Here is a 23,585-nt window from a genome sequence, read left to right as displayed (position 1 = left end):
TTTTTTAGCCTTGCGTTGTTGATAAAAGAACAGGAGAAGAAAGCACCTCCACCAGCTCAGCCCATAAATAATCTGTGTGTGGTGTGTTTGAGGTTAGTATGACATTGCTAGACATCTGCCTTGTACTGAGAGGTACAAGCCTCTCTCGCAGACAGGAGCCACAGAGCACTTCCTTGCGCTGCAGATTCCTCCCAGCATTAAGATACCAAATTTGATTTCCTGTGGTTTTTTAAAATGCAAAACCTATCATTGGCTATGGGAAGTATTGGTCTGAAACAGCAAAGAATATTTGTTACAGGAGTATATCACCTATTAAGATGTGGAGACAGACTTTAATGAAGCTCAGAGTCGTGCAGTTATTTTTTTTGTACCCTGCAGGTTTTTTTTTGTATTTTTTAATGAACATGGAATATTAAGCAACAGAATTTCTTATTGCCACAGACTACAAACAGCACAGCAACGCCTTTAATACTGTATCTGGAGAGAGAGGGGCTACGTGGTCTTTTCAGTCAGTTGTTTTTAGTGTACATTGAGAACAGCTTTATAAAGACACAGTAATGTATTTGATACTCTAAGATTGTTTATTTGCATAATTTAATTCTTACATCTGCTCCTTTTTTCTTTAAAAGTAGATCCTCCTGGCTGAGAACAAACAGCTTGCAATCACAATGCCTACAATAGAGTTCTTCAGTGAGAATCTGGACACAGATAGGACCTTGTTGCTTTCTCCTGTTCTTTAATCACAGCCTGAGCTGCCTGATGCCATCACCCAGAGTCTCTCTATGTCTTGCTTAGACATGAAAGAGATTGCAGCCAAATGTGGGCTTTCCATTTGCCACTTAGTCTGTGGCTGTCTTTGAAGTTTATTTCAAGAAGTACTCCCTGACAAAGTAAGAAGGCAGTTTTTCATGTGAGATTATATCCCTTGCAAAATATTCCTGCAGCAGCTAGAAGGAGGCAGTGATGTAAGAAGGGAGCATTCCCTTCCTTGCTTTTTACCAGGTACTAAGAATGTGACCTCTGTGATTCTCCCCATAGAACAGAGGCAAGAAAAACTCTTTTGTCATGATGAAATCCAAACCCCCAACATGATGGGGCACAGCATGAACAGCCAGATCGTCTTTTTGCTTTCCTTTGCTTTGAGATAACCCGAGCATGTGTCTTTGCAGCTTATGTTAAAGGTGACCTGCAAATGGGGGTTAACAATGAAACACAGTAAACCTGAAATGAAATGTGCTCTTTTTTTCCTTTTTTTTTTTTTTTTTTTTAAACATTAGGTATTTAGGCCAGTGTGACAGGTACACTCTACCCTGTGAGACTCTTGGCAACTGAAGAATCACTGAAATGGTGTCTTTTAAAAACAAAAAAAAATGGAACTATAGAGAGCAAAAACTGTTTTGGTTAGTGTTTTTTTAAACATACAGATACCCATTTGACTTCAGTGACTAAATATTATTTTGGGTAAAAGAAGCCCTTCTTATGTATTCTGAATCCTTTCGTTCTGTTTTAAATAATTCCAGAAGCGTTCAAAAATTCTGCAGCAAAGCCAGAATATATTAGGTCTTACATGCTTTGTGCTTGAAAGGTAAATAAAGCAGAGATAGAAAAACAAACTAAACTATTTCAGGCTTTACTTGTCATAGAGAAAAAAAACATGTACTGCTAATTGAATGTCAATCGCCTGCTTTAACTGCTTTACAAACAGGTTACCTGCTTTACTTGGACAAAGCTCCTTTTTGCTCTTAAAGCTCAAAATTAATCGCAGTGCCTACCCCGTCAGTCATGTAGAAGATGAACCCATAGAGCTGCTAACCAGCATGTGAAGCTATATGGCCAAACATGTCTGCAGCTACCTCTGCGTGATCTATGCTTCTGCTTCAGGGGAAGGTGAGATTTCTCTCCCTCATGATAAAATGAACATTTTAAGGGGCACCTTGCGTGTGACATTCTCGAGGGGTGCATTTTCACACTACCCCACTAGCTTTGCCCTTTCTTGAAGCTGGTGCTTCTGCCTGCTTGCCTTCTACTGCTTCCTCGGTCAGCAGCCTCTGCTGTTAGCTAGGCGCACATCACTGATGGATCTTCCACTGGAAGCCAGCAGAGCTGAACTGTCAGCAGAAACACTTTTTGAGCTCTGAGATCAGTTCCCTCCCAGGATGTTGTGTCAACTTCCCCACCTTCTGCCTGCCATTAATTTCACTGGGCCCACAGGTCAAACAACTGACCAAAAATCTGGAAAACAGCTGACGGTCAGAGCAGCTCCTACACAGCATGTCCTCTCAAAGGACACACTCCTGGCCTGGTCCTTTTGAGTGGCTGGACCTGCTTGACCCAATTTGTGGATTTTTGATCAGTCCCCTGGGTCACTGATTTTCCACTTGAGGTTATTGGTTTGACCCCCAAACCATGGGTCACTTGGGAGGTGTGATATGGCCCCATGAACTCTGAACTCATCAGGAGCCTACAAAAACAGCAACGAAGGGGAGAAGAATTTCATTAGGGCCTCCTCAGAGGTGGCAGCGTCTGCCGAGGGGAAAGGCAGGGGTTGTTTTGCTTCTTGCAGAAATAAGCATAGCAGCTACAAGGGGCTGCCAAGTAGAAAGGGCTTGGTTTGAGTTGTTACGGCAATTTCTTTACGGGTAAACAACAGCATATACTTTTACACCATAAGCTATCAAGTGAAAATGCTGTTTTTCCAGAGAAACCCTGCTTTTGCTGCCTGGAGCAGCCCCATCTCCCAGACTCACTCCTAATGGTAACAGCATTTCTATAGTCAGAGCATGGCATCTAGAGATGGTTTTTCTACCTCAGCAAGTTTGACTTTCTGAGGACTAATTTGAAGCACTTGGGGAGGAAAGGGCTGTTTTCTCCTGTATTCGAAGATGTGCCAAATGGAGGTTCATGTCAGAGACTCCCCAGGCTGGTCGTTTGCACTGTGAGCAGCTCCCTGAGAGCAGGCTTCACCAAGCAGGGCTAGTAGGTGGGGAGGAATTAATCTTAAGGAAATAAATCACCTTCAGCATGCAGTGTTGGTCATAAAAGGGAAGCAAAATGTCATTCTTTGTGGATTTGCATGCAAAACACCCACTGGATCACCAGGGGAAGTGAGCTGCAGAGGGTGGTACAGCCACGGGGATATTCTTCATGAAATTTCCCCTGGTCATGATGACTGGAGGCTGCCTTTTGGGCCAAGTTACCAGGGTTTACCCAGCTTTTGCTCATGAGAGAGTTGCAATAGTCATTTATTAGATTCCTGATTATATTAATGCCAAGGCTGCCAAAAAAAATGGCACACCTTCCCATCCTCCCGGGGATTTCCTAAAGGATCCACGTGAAGTGGATTCAAGTCTTGTCTCTCTGCACAACCTCTCCTCCAGCTGCTACCCCCCAGCTCTGAGGAAGATACTCCAGAATGATAGCAGCTCTGGGTATTTCCCAGATAAACTGGTGTGAAAGAGAGCAGCTTGCATATTTATGTAGTTTTTAAGAAAGATTTTGCCCCTCGTTCATGTTCCTCTGCAGTCTGCCTACACAGCAAGAGGTGGTATAACTGTAAGTGAACCGATGGTGGATTTTAGTTTTCTTGCTTAGGTAACAGCAATGAGGACTGTGTGGCACAAGCTCAAGATGCTTGGGTGCATGCCTGAGGTCTCTGGCACATCTTTGCTGCACAATTCTAGGTGAGAGCTGCCTGAATGTGCTGCCTCTGCACAGACTTCCACCCAGAACTGGACTGCCTGAGCTTTCCTGGAAGCAGCCCTGCCGGGAGCCAAGCGGGCTGGCTAGATAGCAAAGCGCATCCCCCTCTTCCTGCTGCATCCAGACCCATCGTGTGAGCTGAGGGATGAGCTGTGCTGAAGGCTCGGGAGATGATGCTGGTGGCTCGGTCCTGTTCTCTGCAGTCATTTTGGTACCAATTAATCTTGATTTTGTTATTCTAGGGTCATTCAATTTTGTAGTTAGATCTCTGTCCAAAAGCTGCCTGGCTTCTTGGTGAATTCTGGATCTGTGTCCAAGCTCGGTCCCATTAATGTGATCCACAAGAATTTGGTTGATTACAGCTGCTGATGAGAACATCTTTAAAATCTAATAACCAGGATCTCGAGTGTTACCCTAATTAAAAGGTGATGGTTGTAGGTTTGACATTTGTTCTTGTTGCTTTGCTGCTTGACACAAAGCAGTTCTTAACATTGCAGAAGCCCTTTTAGATTGGATGTGCGTTATTGTGCACAGAAGAATTAAAAGCTGTGTGTGATGGGACTAACTAGTGAACAAGTCTTGATAGAGAAATACATGGAGCAACTCCTCGGCCTGCTGTGGAAATAAGGCTTCGTTGCAAGGCGTAGGTGTGTGAGCAGAGATAGCAGTTGTCTCAACACATGCGGTTAGGAGTCCTTTCAGTATCTCAGAGGGTGGCTTCAGGCCCTTCAGCACTTTGTCTGGACTGTCTCACAAGGAGAGAGAGGGGGGAAAAAAAGCCAAGAGTGCCTGTCTTTTATAATGTTCTGTTTTTAAAGCAAAAAGTCTCTGGGGAGCATGGGGTCCTAAAAGTCCAGGGCCTGGAATTCTTCCTTTTGCTCTTTCCATTTTAAACAGGAAACATTTGCACTAAGTTATTCCAGGGGGAGAATTGTAGGTTCATTTCAAGGCAGATAATGTTTGTTCATTGCCTATGTCCATGATTTACCCCATGGGCTTAAACGAGTGCAGCAGAAAACCACATGTTTTGTTTTACTTCATGCAAAACAATTTCAATGGAGTCTGGGAGTCCAGATTAAGAAAGGGGAGGTGAGCTTGTAAAATCTCTGTGTGAACAAAAGAGAGGCATTGATGAATTGTGCACACCTGATCTGCTGTACCATGAACGATGACTTTTTTTAATAAATCTATGGAAAGGCTATTTAAACAGTTGATGAGTTTAGTCCCAAACCAACAGAGCAGGTGTAATTGATTTATATTTTCGGCCCCTGTTTTGGGTCAAAGCCCTGCCTTCTTTCTTCAGCTCGCACTTGGAGAGGAGCTTCCTGTGCAGTCAATGGGAGGTTTTGCCTAAGTGCAAAGGCATTTGCAATCAGACTGGCAAAAACTCCTAATTGAGTTGAACTTTTGTGGGTACTCTGGCGACATGTCTGTGAGAACAATTATTTTTGCCATTTCGAAAGTATCACAAGTTAAGCTGTACTAGGAAAAATACCAGTCCTTCATTAGTGCAAATCATGGAATTAAGATGCAGAAAGCTACAGAGAGGGCTCGGTGGCACATCCTCAGGGATGACATGTTCACATGTTGCTTTTCACGTGAACTAGAGCTTGTCAGATCCATACTGATGCAGATAAGTTACAGACAGGTTACAGAGCTGTTGTAACATCGAGCCTTCCAGATCACAGGAGTGTTTTTTTTGAAACCCCATTGGCAGCTTGCCCGTTGCACACAGGTATAGTAGCCTGACATCCCTTGTGTTTCTTCCAGGAGTTCCAGTTTTTCCAACTGTAGTGTTTGGAAAGCTTTACGGTCTGACATGTTAGGAGAAAAAATAGTGGGAAATGGCTTGGAAAGCGTGAATATTTGTGCATGTAAAGCTTATGGGATTTGCAGACTTGCAGACCCAACTCATCTGTTTATCCTCAGGCCAGATAAGATTCAGTCAAACACGCATTGTTTAAAGGAGCTTTGTTTCCATTATGGCAAATGGATCACAGGAGGCTGAGTTTGGGAGCTGAAGGGCTCCAGTGCTCCCCCATTGTAAAAGGGCCGTGATGTGTGCTGGACCCTTCTTCCAGCGTCCTGGGTGTTGCAGACTTCTGTAGCTTGCAGGTGGGAGGGTTGTTATCCTTCAGGAGTTCTTTTGACTCATCTGGACAAGTCATGGTTGAGGTGGCATTTCCTTTCCCAAAGTACACATAGACTGTGAGCACAATAATGTGCCTCTAGGCTTGCAGACTGCCTTTTTATGTGCTTTATTGTGTTTTTCCTCCTCAGGCGTGGACCTGCAGAACCACTGGAATATTTAACAGGACCACGAGTAATATACAAAGAGAGAGATCTTCCCTACTACCAAGGAGGACAGCCCGCTGTCCACCCGTCGAAGGGGAACTACATCCGCGCACCAGACACGAGAGTGGCAGAATTGAGGTACCCCCAGTACTACCCAGCCCCGCCCGTTGCAAACCAGCACAAAGGTCCCCTCCGGCAGGACGTGCCACCTTCCCCTCCTCAGCCCCACCGTGCACCAGCTTATAACGAAATTGTCCGACACCGTGGGACCAGTCCAGACCAGTACCAGTACAGGCAACAGGATCCCAGGCAGAAGAACCCCATGACAGCAGCTGTATAGCCACGCACTGGACTTGCCAGCACAGCCCGGGAGGACTTCTGTTGGACCTCGGCCTTTTAGAGTTGTTCCACACGTGGCTGCCTGTAAGAGTGGCATTAGACCTGGAGTCGTTTGCACTGAGCTGGGCTCAGCAGAGGTGCTTTCTAACAGGCGAACTAAAGCCGCGGGAGGTACGATGTGTTTTGAGTACGTGAGGTACCAGACAGTTGAGTATTTTTTAATTCCTTTTTTAAAATAGAAAGTGGCTGCTGGAAATGAAGCGCAACACTCATTACACCTCAGGGCTATTTACCGAACCCGGCTGCACCTATGCAGCACACAGCTGGCTGCGTAAGGGCAGCGGCGTCACCGGAGTTTACTTCAGAGCACTGTTGCAGAGCCTTTAAGTGAGAACACAGCATGCAGTGCGGACTTCTTGCGGAGCTGGGGATCTTGTGTAATCCATCAGCTGACCAGGGACCTCGTGGGGTTAGCCACCACATTCCAGGCTTGTTCAGACCAGCAGCTCTGCATCTTAAGGATGCTGCAGTCCCAGATTTGTAATCTGGCCGTTGTCTTCCTCTTTCTATTTGATGGTGGCAGCAGTTTATCTTGTAGCCTTCATTATTATTTTTTTTTGCAGTTTGCATAGCAAGATTCTCCTCTTGTTGTACCTGCTGCGCTTGGAGTAAGGCAACAAGTTTTATCCACCATGCTTGAGCAGGCTTGCAGAGGACAAGGCAGCCAGCCATCTGAGAGGTGTGTGTCTGGGTGCATGTGTGTCTGTGAACACTTCTTAGTTACACAACGTGCACTCTTTACATGTAAACCCCAGAGAGCAGATCCTTAGTTGTTCTCAGCAAGTGTCGCTCTCGGATTTTCAGTGGAGCTAGCCTGTAAGAAGTGGCTGCGGAGGTGACCGCGGGCATGGAGTCCCTAACTCCTGTTAAGTTAACATATCAGGTGCTGCTTTGGCTCAGGCAGGGCAGCCCAGTTCCCAGCCCACTGGCCAGGAAGACAGCCAAGTGCCTGCCAGTGGCGTGTGAGTCGATCGAGTGCCTGCGCCCTGCCCTCGCCAGCCTGCTGCCACGGGAAGGCACCTGTCAGAGCAGGGCTGCCCGCAGCCTCCACAGAGAAGCTCAGCCTCAGGCGGTGCCACGTGCCAAACGACTCCAGTTCCTGCAGTCGGGGGCCAGCAGGGAGAGAGGCTTTTTGCAGTGAGAGGTGAGGAAAAAAGCGAGGAAAGGAACAGAAAGAGCTTTGAAACCTTGGGGCCCCGGAGGAAGAGGAGGGAATAGCTGTAAGCGGTGAGTTATTTGTAAGAGTACATGGGAAGAGAGGAGGTAGGAGGTGGGTGGGTGGGGAGCTGGGGGCACACGATGCTGGGGCTCCTGCCCGGCTCTTTGCCCCGTGCAGCCTGAGCTCGCTGTGCACCCAGCCTGCCAGGAGGCCAGAAATACACGATGGCAGCCACAGAGACATAGCTACCTGGCCCAGCAGGGCTGGGGGCCCTCAGAGGTTTATCTCAAGGATGTTGTTGCAGGGAAACCATGCAGTCTTGCCACCTAGCAATATGAAGTCGCCAAGTGCCCTTAATTCCTCAACTTCTGTCTTTTGGGAGTGTTATTAAATAGTTTGGGCTCTTCTCCTCCTCAGGGAGAGACTGTGACCTAAGCCAAGGATTAAGTGCAAGGATTTCTTTGATGTCTTTTTGACACCTTTGGTATGCAGCAGATTAAATCACATAGGTCACTTCTAGGTGTTAAATGTCACAGGAAGATCTATCCTGCCAGGAGTGTGCCCCTTTACTAGAAATCCCTGGGAAAAGGCCTCGTTAGAGTAAGAGATCCGTAAGGCGCATGGGGGGGCGGGTTTGTGTGCTGCTGCCTTCCAGGGGCCACAGCCGCAGCTCGTGGCCGTGAGAGGGTGAGCATTTATCCCTGCCAGCCCATTGTCTGTGTGCTGCCAGCGCCAGGAAGAGTCTGGGAGCATCTGCATCCACCCTGCTGGCCCGTGGGCTCCTGCAGTTGCATTCACACCGACCTCTCCCCACCAGGCAGGCTGGAAGCAGGGGGAGAAGCAGCCTTGGGGTGGTGGGGAGGGGGTGTCTCCCTGGCTCAGAGGCAGGGCTGGGCTCCCCGGGGCAGGGGCAGGCGAGCTCGAGATCCAGTCAGGAGGAAGCATCGGTGGGAGGGAGAGGAATGCAACTGATCATGAAGGAAGTATGTTTGGTTCTTGCTCCATTTCTTTCTGCCCTCTTCCCTAGAAATGTAGGAGGGAAAACCTCTGAGGGAGAGGTTGGATGTAAAGCTGGGTGTCTCTCGGTACCCTCCATAAATAAGGCACATTCCCCAAGGAAACTCTGCCTTGTCGCATACGTGCTGTACGCAGCCTTGTACTCCTCTACAAGAGTTTTAGATGCTGTAGGATACTCAGCCAGGACTTGGCAGCCACAGGGTAGATGCTGGTGTTATGAAGCCCTGCTGAAAGTGAAGCGAAAACAAATTAAAATACTTTCCTTTCCCTGCTTGAAATATAACCCCTGATACATTTGATCCAGCTGTAAAGAAACTAATATGTTTGCGACAGTGGCTTTATCAAGCCAGGCCACAATTAAGAACAGCTCTGAATGTAAGCTACTGCCTTTATAAATCACTCTCAACTAACCCTTCAGATGGCATCGCAGCACAGTGAGCAGAACTTATTTACAGTATTTCAAGAGCCAGGGCCAAATAAAATCTGGATGGAAACAGCTCCTGGGTTATTTATAGCCTTTGAAGGACCTGCGCAATTGTCTCCCCGTAACCTGAATCTTCCCTTAACAGCTCCCCTTGACTGCCTCAGCTCCGCTCGGTTGAGGCGGTCAGATCAAACCAACAACTTCTGAGCTGTTAATCTTACCCAACAGGTTATTAAGCGATGCTTCGGCTGTTAGAGCAGTACAGAGCTTCTTCCTTCCAAAAAAAACATAAAATAGCTACAAGCATAATATATGGATGCATCCTACAGGCGAGGAGCTAAGGAGGAAGAGCAGGCTGTCCTAGCTGGGGGAACAAGACCAAAAAGTATCACAGAGCATCTCCTCAATCTCTGGTGCCATTGTTCTAAGAGAGGATTGCCATTTGCCGGTTTAATATCCGATAGAGGTATGGTATTTTCAAAAGTATGATGTGTAACTACAGTATATATAGTCAGCTTCTCTGCAGTGTAAAATGTATGATTTTAGCACCATATTGTGGAAAAATATGTACCGTGCAGAATTCACGAGGTGCTACAACTGACGGTTGAAAATACACACTTGCAAAAATCCAAAAGAGCCGTTAAGTAACAAGTTGTTCTTTTCCCCATATGTCCATATGTTTGGGAAAATTATGAGTCTGAAATGCTCTTGACACGTAATTGCCTCGCACTCCCTCATCCAAAATGTGCCAGTCCAGCAGCACAGCTCCTGACGTAGGGGGTGTGAAGGGAGGGCTGGGGCTTGCGGCAGGAGCGGCGTGCCATAAGTGTGCGTGTGAAGGGGAGTCAGGGCGAGGGGGAGAGGCACGCTCCTGCCTGAAGCTGGAAGCTTTGATTTCCTGAGCTGGTGCATGCAGCCGGCAGCTCTGGCCCTGGCACGTGGCCAGCCGGGCCCAGCAGTTGAAAGATGAAGATATACGGGGAGAGCCTGTGGATTTTCTGAGTGACCACCCACTAGTGACCCGTGGTCTCGGCCTGGGAGCAGACATTACCACTGTGATATAATATAAGGCAGGAGTCTCTAGGCACCCCTTGACTGCATAAAGAAATAGCAATTGTCCTTTGTGGGGAAAAAGAGGAACTAAGCATTTTAATTTAAAAAAAAAAAAAAAAAAGCTCCTGCCTTGAAGAATTGCGTGCAGCTCTGCATTCCGATTCACTCCAGCTTCCTGAACTAGAAATAGCTTCACATGCTGCCTAATTTTTTTACAGATGAATTGTGCTACCTCCTCCTCCCAGCCGCCACAGGTTTGTTTATCAGAAGGTTAGTGCTGTGAGTGAATCCCACCACCTGCTCTGCCAGGGCCACATCCTGATGCTCTGCTCTGAGCAGGGGCTGCTTTGCACTTTCAAAAGGCCCTACACCTGTGCTCTCTGCCAGTGTTGTTCTGCAGAGTCTCTAAGCCTTAAGTGCAAAGTTAGAAGCACTCTTTACTGTCTGAATTTAAAAACACACTTTTTTAGACACTTCTGTGTTATTTTGGCGGAGAGGAAGGTGTTTATGGTCCTGACAATACCCGTATGGTTAAGCAAAACTGATTTCAGAATCATGTGTGATTGTTTTGCGGGAGAAATTCAACACACAATTTGAGAGTTTTTTTCTAGTACCACATAAAAGATTTTGATCTTTTGTTACATATGGCTATACAAATTTTACCTGTTTTATTTTGCAATAAAATAAAGGCTTTAAGACTATGTATGATTATGTATTTGCATGTTGAGTCTTTCTCTTCTTTGTGTCTACAAAGTCATCCTCACCTCTGGATGTGATTTGATGTTAGAAGACCATGTGCAATCAGGCCGGATCAGAATTGGTAAGGTGACACCAACAGAACAAACCACAGCAGCCGTGTGCTGATTGTAGAAGAAAAAAAATACAATCACCAAGCTTCACTTGATTCATCATTAAATCTGCATTGTCTTCAGTTGTAGAGACGGAGTCCCGATTTTGTAGCCCTGAGAGGTGGAGAGAGAAAGAGAGAGAAGTCCCTTGCCAACTCAACGAATTCAGCTTAGGCAACTGCATGTTCATTGCTAGAGTTCCCCAGGCAGCTTCATCGCAACACCCAGCCCTCGCTGTCAGTGAGGACCGAGCTGTTCTGCGGCCATGTAGCCTGTACCAGGTCCAGCTGGCTGCGGCTGTATTTCAGCGAGATGGCTGCAGCACTATCTTCCCAGAGATTTAGGACTCCTTGAAAGTTTTACACAGGTACTTAACTTGAGGTACGTGGGTCATTTTGCTGAAGCTGATGGCACTACTTCTCATGCTCCAGATTATGCACAAGCATAAATCTTGGTAGGATCAGATCTACGGGTTGTAGAGCATACTGAGAGTCAGGCAAGGGTGTTATGTTTATGTTAGATGATGTAATATTCAAATTAGTACATATTTAAGTGAAACGTCACTAGAATGGGAAGGAAAGAAAAGAATGTAGCATTTATGAGATGCAAATTTTGCTGTGAAGAAAACGAAAGAATAAAGAACAAAGTGGAGGGATAGAAAAGTACAGAAGGTTTACAACACAAGATATGGCTAAGTTAAAATGAAGGTGTGCTGCATTCTAAAACATTTTGAATGCAGATCTTGGCATTTATAGCAAAGACACTGTTCATGGGCAACTCTGGGTCCATTTTAGCCCATATTAAATTATAATTCATGTAGACACCAATTTTAAAAGTTATGGAGTCATGATTTGCATTCATCGCTAAAAACTGGACAGATAAAACACCGATGCCTGAGTTTCTCTATCTGCTCAAGTTATACAAAGTGTCAAAAGATAAACTGAGAGTGTATTAAAAACTGAGAACTCAGTGATCAGAATTTCAGGAAGTGCTCCTCTGGGAGAGACAGGATTGCTCTGGGAATCAGGTAGAAGTGATCAAGGAAGAGTGGGAAATGATGGAGAGGCAACTGGAGCAAAGGAGAAGGGATAAGAAATTAGAATAGGGTGGAATGGGGTGCAGGGGAGAGGGAGCATGTGATGGAGAGGAGAGAGGATTGCCCCTGACGTGCAGTTCACATGCCAACAAGGAAAATGACACTTCCAATAATGACCATTGCTCCCCAGTTCCCGCTTGGGACACCGATCCACTAAGCCCAGCAGGTCAGGAACTCTTTGCAGCACAAAGCTGTCCCTGCCTCGGGGAAGAAACAAAGGGGCAAGAAGGAATTGTAAGGAAACCCATTAACTGGCCCAGGGAGAGAAAGACAACCCTTGCTGCCCCCTCCCCTAGGTTACATCTTGCTACCCAACTCTCCAGCCTGCCTCCCTTCACCTCTCTGGGTATCACTGCCACCACTGCATCCCCTTCCCTCCCAGATTCCCCCCTCTTCTCAGATCCACCCTGAGCTCTCAAGTCCCCCCAGAGCCACATTGACCTTCAAACACAACTTTTGCCTTCACTGCTGAGAAGCCTTGGGCCATCTGTGGCTGTAGGTAACCAACACCAAGAGTTTTCCTGGCACCCGAAAGCGATACAGAGTTGAAGCATGTGGCCTCTGGAACAGGCGTTCCCGTGCAGCATGGGCTGGGGCTGAGCCACTGTTACAGACAGGGACAAATTGCGGTCACTTTCGAATCAGCTGCTTCGTGGGTATAGATTGCAAGAAAGACACAGATTTTTATCTCCACGGTCCTGGTCCTCGTTTTGCTTGTCTAGAGTGAGCCTTTGACGTGTACAAAAGCTGTTCTATTGCTGGCCTGGGGCAAAATTGCTGAACCGGTTTCAGGGGCCAAAAAGGTGATTGTAGTCTTTAAAAACAGAATTAATTCTCCAAACGTTCCCAAAATATGCCTGACAAACTAACCCAAGACAGACGAGTTGGCTGTGCTCACAGAAAAAAAAAAAAAAAAAAAAAGAAAAAAAAACTCAGTTCAGAGGAAACAGCCCTGCTTCGCTTTTCCAGAAGAATATCTGCATCTGAAAGAAAATAATTTATTGGGAAATATGTACAGTAGAGTAAAATTGCAAAATAAGATATTCAATGGGGATTCTATATAAAACCGTGCCCTTTGCCTCCAGCAGGTAATGAATAAAAATGATATAAAGAAGCAATGAACTTTCAATGTTTTATATTTAAAATACATTTTGTGAGGAAAACAATGTGCCATAGAAACAGGACTGAAAGGTTCTCCAAGATAATGCCAGCAACTGCAAGATGTTAGCAGCATTGTCGTGTAAGTTTCAAGGTGTGGGTTTTTAATTTTCTCTTATGAATCACAGAAGCAGTCGTGAAAGCTATCATTAAAATTCATTACAAGAAAAGTAAACTTACATTATAACCAACCCATTCTTCTCCAAATTCTGGGTACTGGTTAGGAAGCACTGTCTGCTTCTCTGCCAAAACCTTACCTACGCAATGAGATTTAATCTCTAGGCTCTGTTAAATCTGAGTTTTCATACATCGCATCCTTCAATCCAGAGTACAAAAAAATAAAAAAATAAATAAACCAATATTGCTAATCTAAATTGCAGCCTAGATTTTCAAACCAGCAAGCTATGATTTTAAGAGACTTCATCTGCCATAATTTTTTCAAGGAGTGAAAAGAGAATAAGTAGATCAAATATGAAGAAAGCAGATTATAAGTAAATAAAAGTAAATAAAGCAGCCCTCATTTCTTCCCTTTCCCCTTCCTGCTAGGTATGTTGCTATACAAATACATACATGCATATATATTTAGGTATTGCTGCTTTTGATCTAAAAAAATATATTTCCAGCCATTCCCTCTCTCCAAAGGAAAGAGGAGTCAGGAGGAACAGCAGTCTATGCACATGAGAAAAACTGGTGAAAACGATGTATGAGTGGATGGATGTACAGAACGGCCAGGACTGAGCCATACTCAGCGAAGCGAGCAGGAGGTGTTCAGACAGAGCAGCGTTTCCATGCGCCACGTGTCAGCCCAGCGCCTGCATCTCTGTAAGTGGCAGTTGGCAGAGGTGGGCTGGGTGTGCAGGGAGGTCCCTGCCCTGCCTGGGGAAGGGATGCAGCAGGTGAGTGCTGCGGGGCAGGCACCAGGGCCATGGCATGGTGGCAGTGTGCTCACTGGCCTGGCCAGGATGGGAAAGGTTGAAACCAAAGCATAAATGAGAGTCAATCCTGAAGCTGCTGTAAGGTGATGTTAAGCAGACTGACAGCCTGCTGGTTATTCAGTATGCAGAGGAAATCAAAGGTGCGCTTAGCATGCCCAGTTGGCAACTCTACATTCAAGTTTGGCCAAATAAGTCACAACTATGGGAATATTAGGTTTGAGTAGGGTATTTGTGTCCATGAGGAGGCACGCATACGCTGAATCATGGAATGCGTCTCTCCTTGCTTTCCTCCTTGTTCCTCGCTTCCATCCCTTACGTGGAAGCAAGTTCCCTGTCATTTTCTTTATGTATAAGAAAAGGACACTGAGGCCTGAGTCCAGAGAGCATTTAACCCAATTATGCTGCCAGGCTGCCCTTCCTGCCCCATCCCTACCTCCTAGCACTTGGTCCCACCCCATCCTCCACGCCTTTTCTCCTTCCCCAGTTGTGTGAGTTTTCATTGCTGTGAGAGGACAAAGATAACAGAGCTGCTATTGGGAAAAAAAAAATCATTTTTCTTCACTGGGCTGTTTTTATCATGGGCTGTATCCCAGCGCAGTCCCCCAAATTGCTTTAATAGCACAACAGAGTGGATAGAGCAGTGATGGGAACAAAGCTGGGAGGGTTAGGATGAGTTGGAAAGTGCTTAGGTTGTCGTTGCTACAAAACAGAAAAGGAAAAGAAAAGCAAGAATGCTAGATCACAGCCAAAGCGCGATGTATTTAGGGGCTTGGATTGGAAAAGCCAAGCACCATCTTCTGCAACGGTTACATTCCTCTGCAAGTTTACTTCTGGCCAAGTTTCCTGTGAGCAGAGGCAGCATTCGCTAAACTTGAATTCCTGAGGCTCTTGCTTGTGGATTTTCTTCTGTGTTCAGCATTAAAAGAGGAGAAAACGTGAGACTTAACTCAGGCTGTGGCTTTTCCCCTTCCTGGTGTGGTGGAGGCACCGAGGAGCCCTGGGACCTGCCATGTGTGGTGACCCATGCAGGTCACCTTGGTGGCCTGGGGACGTGGGTACCAGGGAAGACAGGGCAGTGGTGGGCCCATCTGGGCAGGACACCCTGAGGTTCCCGTCACCTCAGCTCAGGATGGTTCCCAGTTCCTGCTCTCTGTCAGGGAGGAGGTTTGGTCCATCGGTAGCTGTGCTGCTGCTGCCAAGGCCGAGCGGTGGTGGCAGTGCCATCGCTCTGGGCCACAGCCCCACTGGGACTGCCGGCTTCGCACAGGGGAAGGCGCTGCCCAAGGGCTCCTGTGTGAGGAGTAAAGGGGGCAGCAGGGCAGCAACCAGAGCAGCAGGTCACAAAGCACGGCCAGGGTGATCACAGTCAAGGCAGCGGCTCTAGCATGGTGTTTCCTTCAGCATTTTAGGGTGTTTTTGTTCCCCTGGCAGGGGCTGGCTGAGGGATGCCAGCAAATGATTCAAGTCACCCTGCAACGTGGTTTTTGTCAGTCACAGGCTTGGCCGGCAGCAGTGACATTTGGGCAGGGCTCCCTGGGCCCCGGCGGCGCCGGAGGAGCCTGTTTGCCAGCTGAGCTCCGGGGTCCTCCTGGCCCTGCAACCACCAGGAACAAAGGGGGCCCTCGGCCCAACACGGGCAGTGTTTGGGGCGATGTTTTGAGCAGGACGTCTTTTGTTTTGTCTGTTTGGTTCCATGTGTCCTCTTGGATGCTGGTGCCGAACAAGAGTCATTTGTTCTCTCACCAACTTCAACAAGGTTGAGTCCAGCTGGATTTGTGTTTTAGGTGCAGAGAGCCAACAATGCGCCCATCAGCTGCCCCGTCCCAGAGGGCTGGGTGCAGTGCTGCCCCAGGCACACGTGCTCGTCCCCGTGCTTGTCCCCACGCTCCCAGGAGCAGGAGTGAGAAGGTGCTGAGCAAACAGCCCCGCTGCAGCAGGGCCTGGCGACCGAGCCCACCAGGCAGCACGGGGCCCTCAGCTTTGGGGACGTTTTGGTGCTCTGCGTACCCATGGTATTTAGCTGCCAAGTAATGTTTGCTTTAATTTCTTAAACCTTTTTATTTAAAAACAAGCAACAACAAAACACAACACTTCCACTTAGTTCACTCCGTTCCCTGCACCTCTACCTCTCCCTTCTCCCAGTGTCACCTGTAGCCAGAGCCTGGGCTCACAAACCAGAAAGCAGATCGGTGTGAAAACACAAAATGGGCACAAAAAACACCCAGAGGGAGGACAGGCATGTTACTTGTGTCCCAGTGCAGGCTGAGGACAGGGTAATGCTTGGTGCAGGCAACCACATGCTGGGTGGCTGCTCCCTCCATCGGGTCTGTGCACGGGGGGCTCCTGTCACAGCTGGTGACGGAGCAGGGCAGGGGCTCTCTTTGCTTTCACTCCTGCTGCGAGCGCTCTCAAGCTAAGATGTTTTACGTTGTCCTTATCTTCCGAGTACTGAACGTTGTGCTGTGGAGTGTAAACACAGGAAAGGAACAGGACAAAAAAAAAATCCAAAAAATTCAGGCTGGTGCGGTGCAGTCAGGACATTTCTTTTCCTAACAGGATATGGGATCGGAGGAAAAAAACTATGCATCAAATCTCGTGTGTCCAGGGGACAGGGGGCAGCAGGCAGACTAAGCAGGCTGTTGGCTTGGCTGGGAAGCCCACGCCATGCAGCAGCTCAGCAGCAGGTCCCTGCAGCCGTGTGCCCACAGCCGGGGCTGCAGGGTGCAGGGAGGCTCCGCGGGCCTGGCTGTGGCCTGTGAGGGTCTCGGTTCAGTTCAGCACCTCCAGGGACTGGACCAGAGGGTGGGAAACCTTGGCTGCTGCAGTGAGCAGTGGCAGGAAGGGCCAGGGGCTCAGTCCACTGCTCGGCACCAGCCCCCCAACAGGTTTGGGACACCACAGAAAGGCGTTCAGCATTGTAGCTCCTGTCAGAGCCCCTCTGACGTCCGCTCTGTGCAGGCACAAGGGGCTGGCTGCCCCATGCAGCCCCTGAGGCTGGGCTGTGCTGGAGGAGAGGTGGGATCCAGGCTGCCGGGCTGCAGACAAAGCCAGGAAGCTGTTTCTGGTCAGGCATTTCAGGGGAGGGCACGATTTCCACAACAATAAGTGCATCTGATTATTTGATTAAGGGGAAGATGCGGTCCCCGCAAGGAGGGCCTCACACACAAAGGAGGAATAACTCATGTCCCCGCTGAATGGGAAGCGGCTGCTGTGACAGGGCAGAAGGGTGAGTGCAATCTCCTACTGAGGCTTTGATCAGCCAGGGTTAAGCACGGCGGCTGCTAACGTGGCTGAAATCCAACCAGCAGAAGGAGGTTCCTGCTGCAGCATCATGCCAGGCCCCCTCCCAGCCCTCCACTCCTCTTTTCCACAGTCCTTCACCCTCTGTTTGGAGGGACCTTCCCGGGACATCCTGCCACCTGGCCTCCGCTGCCTCTGGCAGGGCCATGTCCGTGCTGAGCCCCCCTGTGCTGAGCATTGCAGCACATCCCTGTATTTCTACCATTTATTCATCCCCATCTCTGTGACAAGCTGGGGAAAGAAGCCCCTTGTGTGCCCATGTCTCACCCCTCTTGCCATGAGGAGAGAGATGGTGAAGTGTAGAGTTGTCAGGACAGAGAGGATCATTTTCCAGTTCTAGCTCTCCTGAGCACTTGCACAGTCTGTTTGTAGTCACCTGAGGTTCTTCCTGTCCCCCGTGTGTCTGAGCCGTCCCCCTTCACCCCAGCAATGAGAGGCCCCTGGGGACATGGCTGCATTTCGAGGGATGATTCTCCTCACTGCTACCAGCTGCTGGTGAGCCTGTGATTAACTGATGGTCCTTGGTGGAGGCAGGACAAAGCGTTCACTGTAGCAGTTTTACAGCTGGCCCTTGCCTTCCCAAGACAGGCAGACCCAAAGCCTTGGCATCCCAATAGCTTGACCCACACAAGCCCTTCCTGCAGGAGAGCCCCAGGGCACAAAGGCACCATGTGGGTACAGAATGGGCTCAAAGATCTGAGCTGCACCCTACTCTCCCTTGGAAGGAGCTACAGTGCATGTAAAAGTAACTTGTATTTGGCCCACGGAATCATAACGCTTGGAAGCAAGAGCAAGAAGGAGATGATTTGGCACTCCACAGGGATTAGAGCTCTCCAAGATCTTTACAAACACAGCACAGTTAACCCTTGCAAGAGAGAGAAACCCTACTCTACATCTGCATGGAGGGGAGCACTGACTGCACATGAAAGTCACTGGCACTCCAAAAGCAAAGTAAGCCCAAAAAATAAGAAAAAAGCAACTTAATTCAAATACATGTCTCTACACAGAGTTGTATTGCATGGGCACAGCTTACAGATCAGCAAACAAGCCCTGAGATTTTGATCCCAGGTTACATCTAGGAATTTATCTAATAGGAAAAAAAATCTTCACCCTTTGATGTGTGTGTGTTCTGTGAGGATTTGTGTGGTCATGCTGTGGAATGCATTGGTCCAGTGAAAGCTTGTGCTTTGCATGCCTCATAGCCTCTCTCACTCCCCAAGCTCTGTGCAGCCAACGCCACGAGGTTTGCCACAGTTCATTTGTCATCCCACCCTCAGTAAATCATCCCAATATCATCTGGCTCAGAGCTCCTAGGAATCTGGACAACCTTGACAGAAGGTATGGATAATGGACTGGGAAATCCAGTGGAAGAGTCTTGGGGAACATGAGACTGTAAGATAGGACGCTTCCCTGATCTGCCTTGAACCTGAGGTCTCCTCCTAAGAGCGCAGCTAGAGAGCATCCCTTTAAATGGACACTACTTCAGAGGTATTGGCTTACCAGTGGCCTGGGTACAACTCCCCATGAAACTTCAACCTGTGATATGCGTGTCGCTAAGAGACAAACAATCCCATCTGCAGCCTGCCCCTTCTAGATGTCAGCTCTGTTTATAGAAAAGAAGGGGGTGGTGAGCGTCTGTTAAAATGTATTACTTCCTGACGTCATTTTTGTGAAGTCATATATTATGGTGGGACTAGTCAGTCAAAACTGTCTAATGGCACAGTGGTCAGTGCTCCTTAACTTCTTCCTCTCAGCGGCTGCTGCAGAGGGACAGAGATGCTAAAAATAACATTTCTGTCCCAAAATATCTTGACTTATTTAAGAGTGTATGTGTAGAGGGAGTGCTAATATTTCACGTGATTCGTGCCCTGTGACATGTGTATCCCTGGGGAAGCAGAGCTCTCTGGAGAGCTGTGGGGAGAGTGGAGGAATAGAAACCATGAGCTCAAGGAACAGGAAAAATTTTGAGGCACAAAAGGAGATGTTTGTGTCGCCTTCCCATAACTGCAGGCTCTGAGGCAATTACCAACAGAATCAATAGGTTCGGCTTAAGCTAATGAAAAAAGCAGGTAAGAAAGATTCCTTCCCCATCCTGCACCCACATTCTCATTTACCTTGGGCAAAAAGCACAATAAAACATGCCTAGATATGAATTCTCCACCAGAAGCAGTATTTTATACCCACTCGCAGAGGGTAAGTGACTTCATGTGGTATACTGCAATGGGAATTCAGGCATGTAATGTAATAACAAGAAAGGATTTTTAGCTTTGTCTCAGGAACCGTGCTAGCTCAGACGTTATAAAAGAATCCCAAACCTTCATGTCCATCTAGGTCTTAAAAAGAGTGAAATACATCTCCTGGTTCTTTATTTTGAAAAATTGCTGCAGGAAACGTGGGCAAACAGCACCTCATATCTGAACTGCACATTACCATCCCTCAGTTCTTTACTAGTGTAATAAAATCCCACAGAGCAACTGCTTAACCAACTTCTTTGCTTAGTAAGCTGTTTGCTAGTCATCTATAGGATGTGGCAGCACAGAGTCCAAGCCTGAACGGGGGCTTCTAGGCAAAACCTCAAGGCAAGCAGGAAAGGAAAAAGGAGAAGTGCTGCCTCTGGGGGTGAAACGGCAACACAACACAACAGACCAGGACAGGGCATGAAAAATACAGTATAGACATAGAGCTGACAGCCATAACGTAACGTGACCCCAGTCACAATGGTATTTGATTAGTAAACGCAAAGGGATTGGGAAACAGCGCTGCTCTTAGGAGAAAGAAATCTTTCACATTCCGATAGTCAAGACCTCAGCTTTGTGGTTTTTTTTTCTGGGAGATGGTATCTTAACGCTGTAGCAGAACAGGCTGTGCTACCAGAGTGTGTAAGTCCCTACACGTCCCTGGACGCAGGATTTCCCCCCGGGGTGCAAGCTGAAGGAGCAGTGGCTTGTGGCAGTCCCAGAGGTCTGTAGCAGGTACCGTGGTGGATTGTGAGCCCTCCTGTGTGCCGGCTGGGCTTGGGGCTGTGGCCATCACACCACAGATGGGGAGAGCTTGCAGATTCGGGTGCTTTTTAGCTTGGCTACTGGGAGCTGGCTTTGGGGAGCTCCGACTTTGTACATTCCTGTGAGTTACAGGCTGAGGCCCTCAGGCTCGTGCTCTCTCTTTCTTTGTGGAATCTCACCGAAGGACAACCAAGTCACACTCTCTGCCACCTCCTCCTCCCAGGGCTGCAGGTGGCTGGGATCATCCTGCACACAAACCCGGTCAGCAGCCAGCAGCTCTGGAGAGGAGCTGAGCATTGCCAGCTATTCACCTCTCCCCAACAGAACCTTTTAGGGCATTAAAATCAGAGGTGCCAGTTTTCCCCTTCCTCCTCCTCACCCCCCTCTCTGTACCACTTGTCTGCATCATTTTATTTCGGCAAAGCTCTATTTTGCTCCTGAAATCCCCCTCTGTCCTGGCATTTCATTTCCCGCAGAGTGAGATAAATAAATAAATAACAGCGGTCAAAAATGCGTGCGCGTAACAAAGCCTGGAGTGCCAGGAAGCAACTGGTGTGCCTGATTTTTCAGTGAAAGTCCAGGTGCAATCTCGGCAGCACGGCTACTGTCTGCCTTTCAAGCAGATGTCTTCATATAAAGCTCCCGCTGCCACCCCGCTCCCTTTGTGTGTCGGTGCAGGGAGGACGGGAGCGGGAGACAATATAAATTAATATCCATTGGAATGACAGCAGCTGGTGCCTTGCATAGCTGCAAACACGTGTCTTAGAAGTAGAGTGATTAGTCGTAAAACTGTAGAGCTGAATGTTTATGCTTGATCAATTACAGGAAAACAATGGATGGGTTTTTTTCCAAGTGGGAGGAGTGAGGGGAGGGAGTCTTCAGCCATGAGATGATTCTCTTCTTTTTTATATAATAATAGCTGCAGAGAACATGGGGCCTGCTTACCGAAGGGACTGGCAAAACAGCAGCTTCTGGAGAACCCACTGATTGCTGGTTCTCCACAGCACTTTTGAGAAACAAGATCTTTTTAGGCTTTAGACTGCAAACTTCTTAACACTTAAGAGGGACAGACTCAGCTGCCCAAGCAAGGAGCATGTGGGAATGAATTAGCCGGAGTTTTATAGCATGTGAGCACGCACCCATTACATCTAGAGGCCTTCAGCTGCAAGAAGTTATTTCATTGTCTTTTGTTTCACAGAACTTCTCCCCTCTGCTCCCCAGCTCAGAAAGAGCAGTCCTGTCAAGAGGAGTATGCCCTCAGTGGCAGTGGAGTGCTGCAAAAGCGTGGCTAGGACTTCACTACCAATTCTTTAGCAACTCTGATTGCAAAAAGAGGCCGTGTCCCTCCCCACATCTGCCAAAAAAAAAAAAAAAGGAAAGAAATTGAGTTACATTTTGCAATAATTCTAATGGAAATGCTAATGGGATGAACAGCAATACGAAGCCAGTGAATGACCCAGCAATTTCATCTGTGCTGGCAACAGATGACCATCTAAACCATGTTCGGGTAATTCTTCCTCTCATTAGCAGCACAATAACTCATACGCACAAATCCATAGGCATTTGCTATAATTTTTTAAAACAGGGCTGGAAATAGAAGTAAGTGCATGCAGTCTGCAAGCGTTACAGCATATGTTGGCTGTAAATCTGTCTGGAAGTGGCCCGATCCTGTTCCTGGGTAAACCAGTGGGAATTTTGCCACTGACTTCAATGGAAGCAGGATAGGATTTTTTGGCCTAATTTTAAAGTGGGTCTTTGTTTTTTTGGAACAAAGTTTTCAGCTTCACAGCTATGTTTCAGTACTTGGCTTGAACTCCAGTCATTTCACCTTTCATGTGTTTAACAGATGGGGCTTCTTTGCTGCTCACCCTCTGCTTGGCATCAGCACTGGAGCAGGGCTCATCTGGGTGACAGCCACCCAGGACCTGGCATGCGTGGGACCCGTGGTTGTGCTGTGGGGCTGAGCTGAGAGGAGATGGGAGCTCACGTTGCCTTCCCCGGACACCCTCGGTCTGAACGTGTTAGAATACTTTGAAGAGAGAAAACCACTGCCTCTGTATTTATCAGCACCATCGGGGGAAAGCGGCCAAAATGTTTGTTAGGAGCAAAGGTGAGTGGTGGCACAAGAGGGCTGAGGAGCCTGGGGGTGTCAGCTCTGCCCTGGGTGGGTCTAGTGGCTCAGTGCTGCATCATGTAACGTGGAGGTTATTTGCAGTCTCTGTGGCTTTCCTAAACCACCTGTAGCCCGCTGAGGTAGCACTGTGTTGGCAAGTATTCCACAGGATATACATACACACTTTCAGCTTAAGTGTGTAAGGCAAAGAGGCTCATACATGGCTATATGTAGCTCCTGCTGCCACAGTAACTTTTGAACCTTGGGGCAATTTCATCAGAAATATAAATCTTCTACAAGGCTTGAGAAAACAGCTGGGGACAGAGGACAGAGCGACTGCGCTCGTGCTATCACAAGAAAAAACTGAGCTCAACCTTTATTATACGGCAGTGGATCCAACCACATGCTAGGCACCTCTAGGAAAGCAGCGTTCATTTGTCCTATTGCTCACAGAGCTAATTGCTTCATTGATATTCATTTTTGGTGGCCGCAGCGTGACGAATCCAGCTCTTTTTTTCTCTTCAAAGAGTGCACTCTCATGCTGCTCCTTTCTGGCATTGTCCCTGCTCCCACCTGGCCTCCTTGCTGAGCACTTTTGGCTCCCCCTTCCTGGCTCTGCCTCTGTGCTGCTCCCCCCAAAGACCCCTGGGCTCCTCTGCCAATTGTCTTCGCACTTTCCCGGGAGACATTTCTTCTCCCTCAGTCTCTGGTAGCAGTGCACCCCCTCTCAGCTGTTGATGGTTTACAACTCATCCATCCACCCCCCATCTGAAATTTCCACCACAACAAAAAACTCAGGAATGAGGCAATTAATATGTATTATTTCAATAGGAGGCTTAAAAACAAAAAGCTTTTGCAACAACTTCCCAGTCAGAACCACGGAGACTATTGTAAGGCAGAAAACCTAAGAAACAGCAGCTGTAAAATATATTTAAAAGCCTTTATTCTTTCCTATCACAATGTGGCAAAAGAGACTAAATACAGCTTTCCATTTGTTTAACTAAAAGCTGCCATTCCTCAGTCTCTTTGATGATAATGATACCCACAGTTACAATCAAACTCCAGCGCACACACGGAAAACTTTGAG

At 47.7% G+C, this 23,585-nt stretch overlaps 1 protein-coding gene and 1 long non-coding RNA gene across 4 annotated transcripts in view; both read left to right on the top strand.

Annotated features, from left to right (window-relative positions):
* Nucleotides 1-7,662, top strand: part of PARD3B (par-3 family cell polarity regulator beta) — a 397,551-nt gene extending 389,889 nt beyond the window's left edge. For all 3 annotated transcript variants that reach the window (XM_084522836.1, XM_084522835.1, XM_084522837.1), the window contains one exon: nt 5,980-7,662. In XM_084522836.1, the coding sequence (XP_084378962.1) occupies nt 5,980-6,334 (355 nt within the window). In that variant the 3' untranslated portion in view covers nt 6,335-7,662. The remainder of the gene's footprint in view (nt 1-5,979) is intronic.
* A 4,874-nt stretch (nt 7,663-12,536) lies between these two features.
* Nucleotides 12,537-22,484, top strand: LOC311438453. The gene is made up of 3 exons (XR_014694116.1): nt 12,537-13,230; nt 13,772-13,970; nt 22,232-22,484. It is a non-coding gene; the product is annotated as an uncharacterized lncRNA (long non-coding RNA).
* The last annotated feature ends 1,101 nt before the right edge of the window (nt 22,485-23,585 follow it).

This window comes from Aythya ferina (genome assembly GCF_964211825.1).
Source record: "Aythya ferina genome assembly, chromosome: 6".
Classification (NCBI taxonomy): Eukaryota; Metazoa; Chordata; class Aves; order Anseriformes; family Anatidae; genus Aythya; species Aythya ferina.
This window is presented reverse-complemented; position numbering and strand designations above follow the sequence as displayed.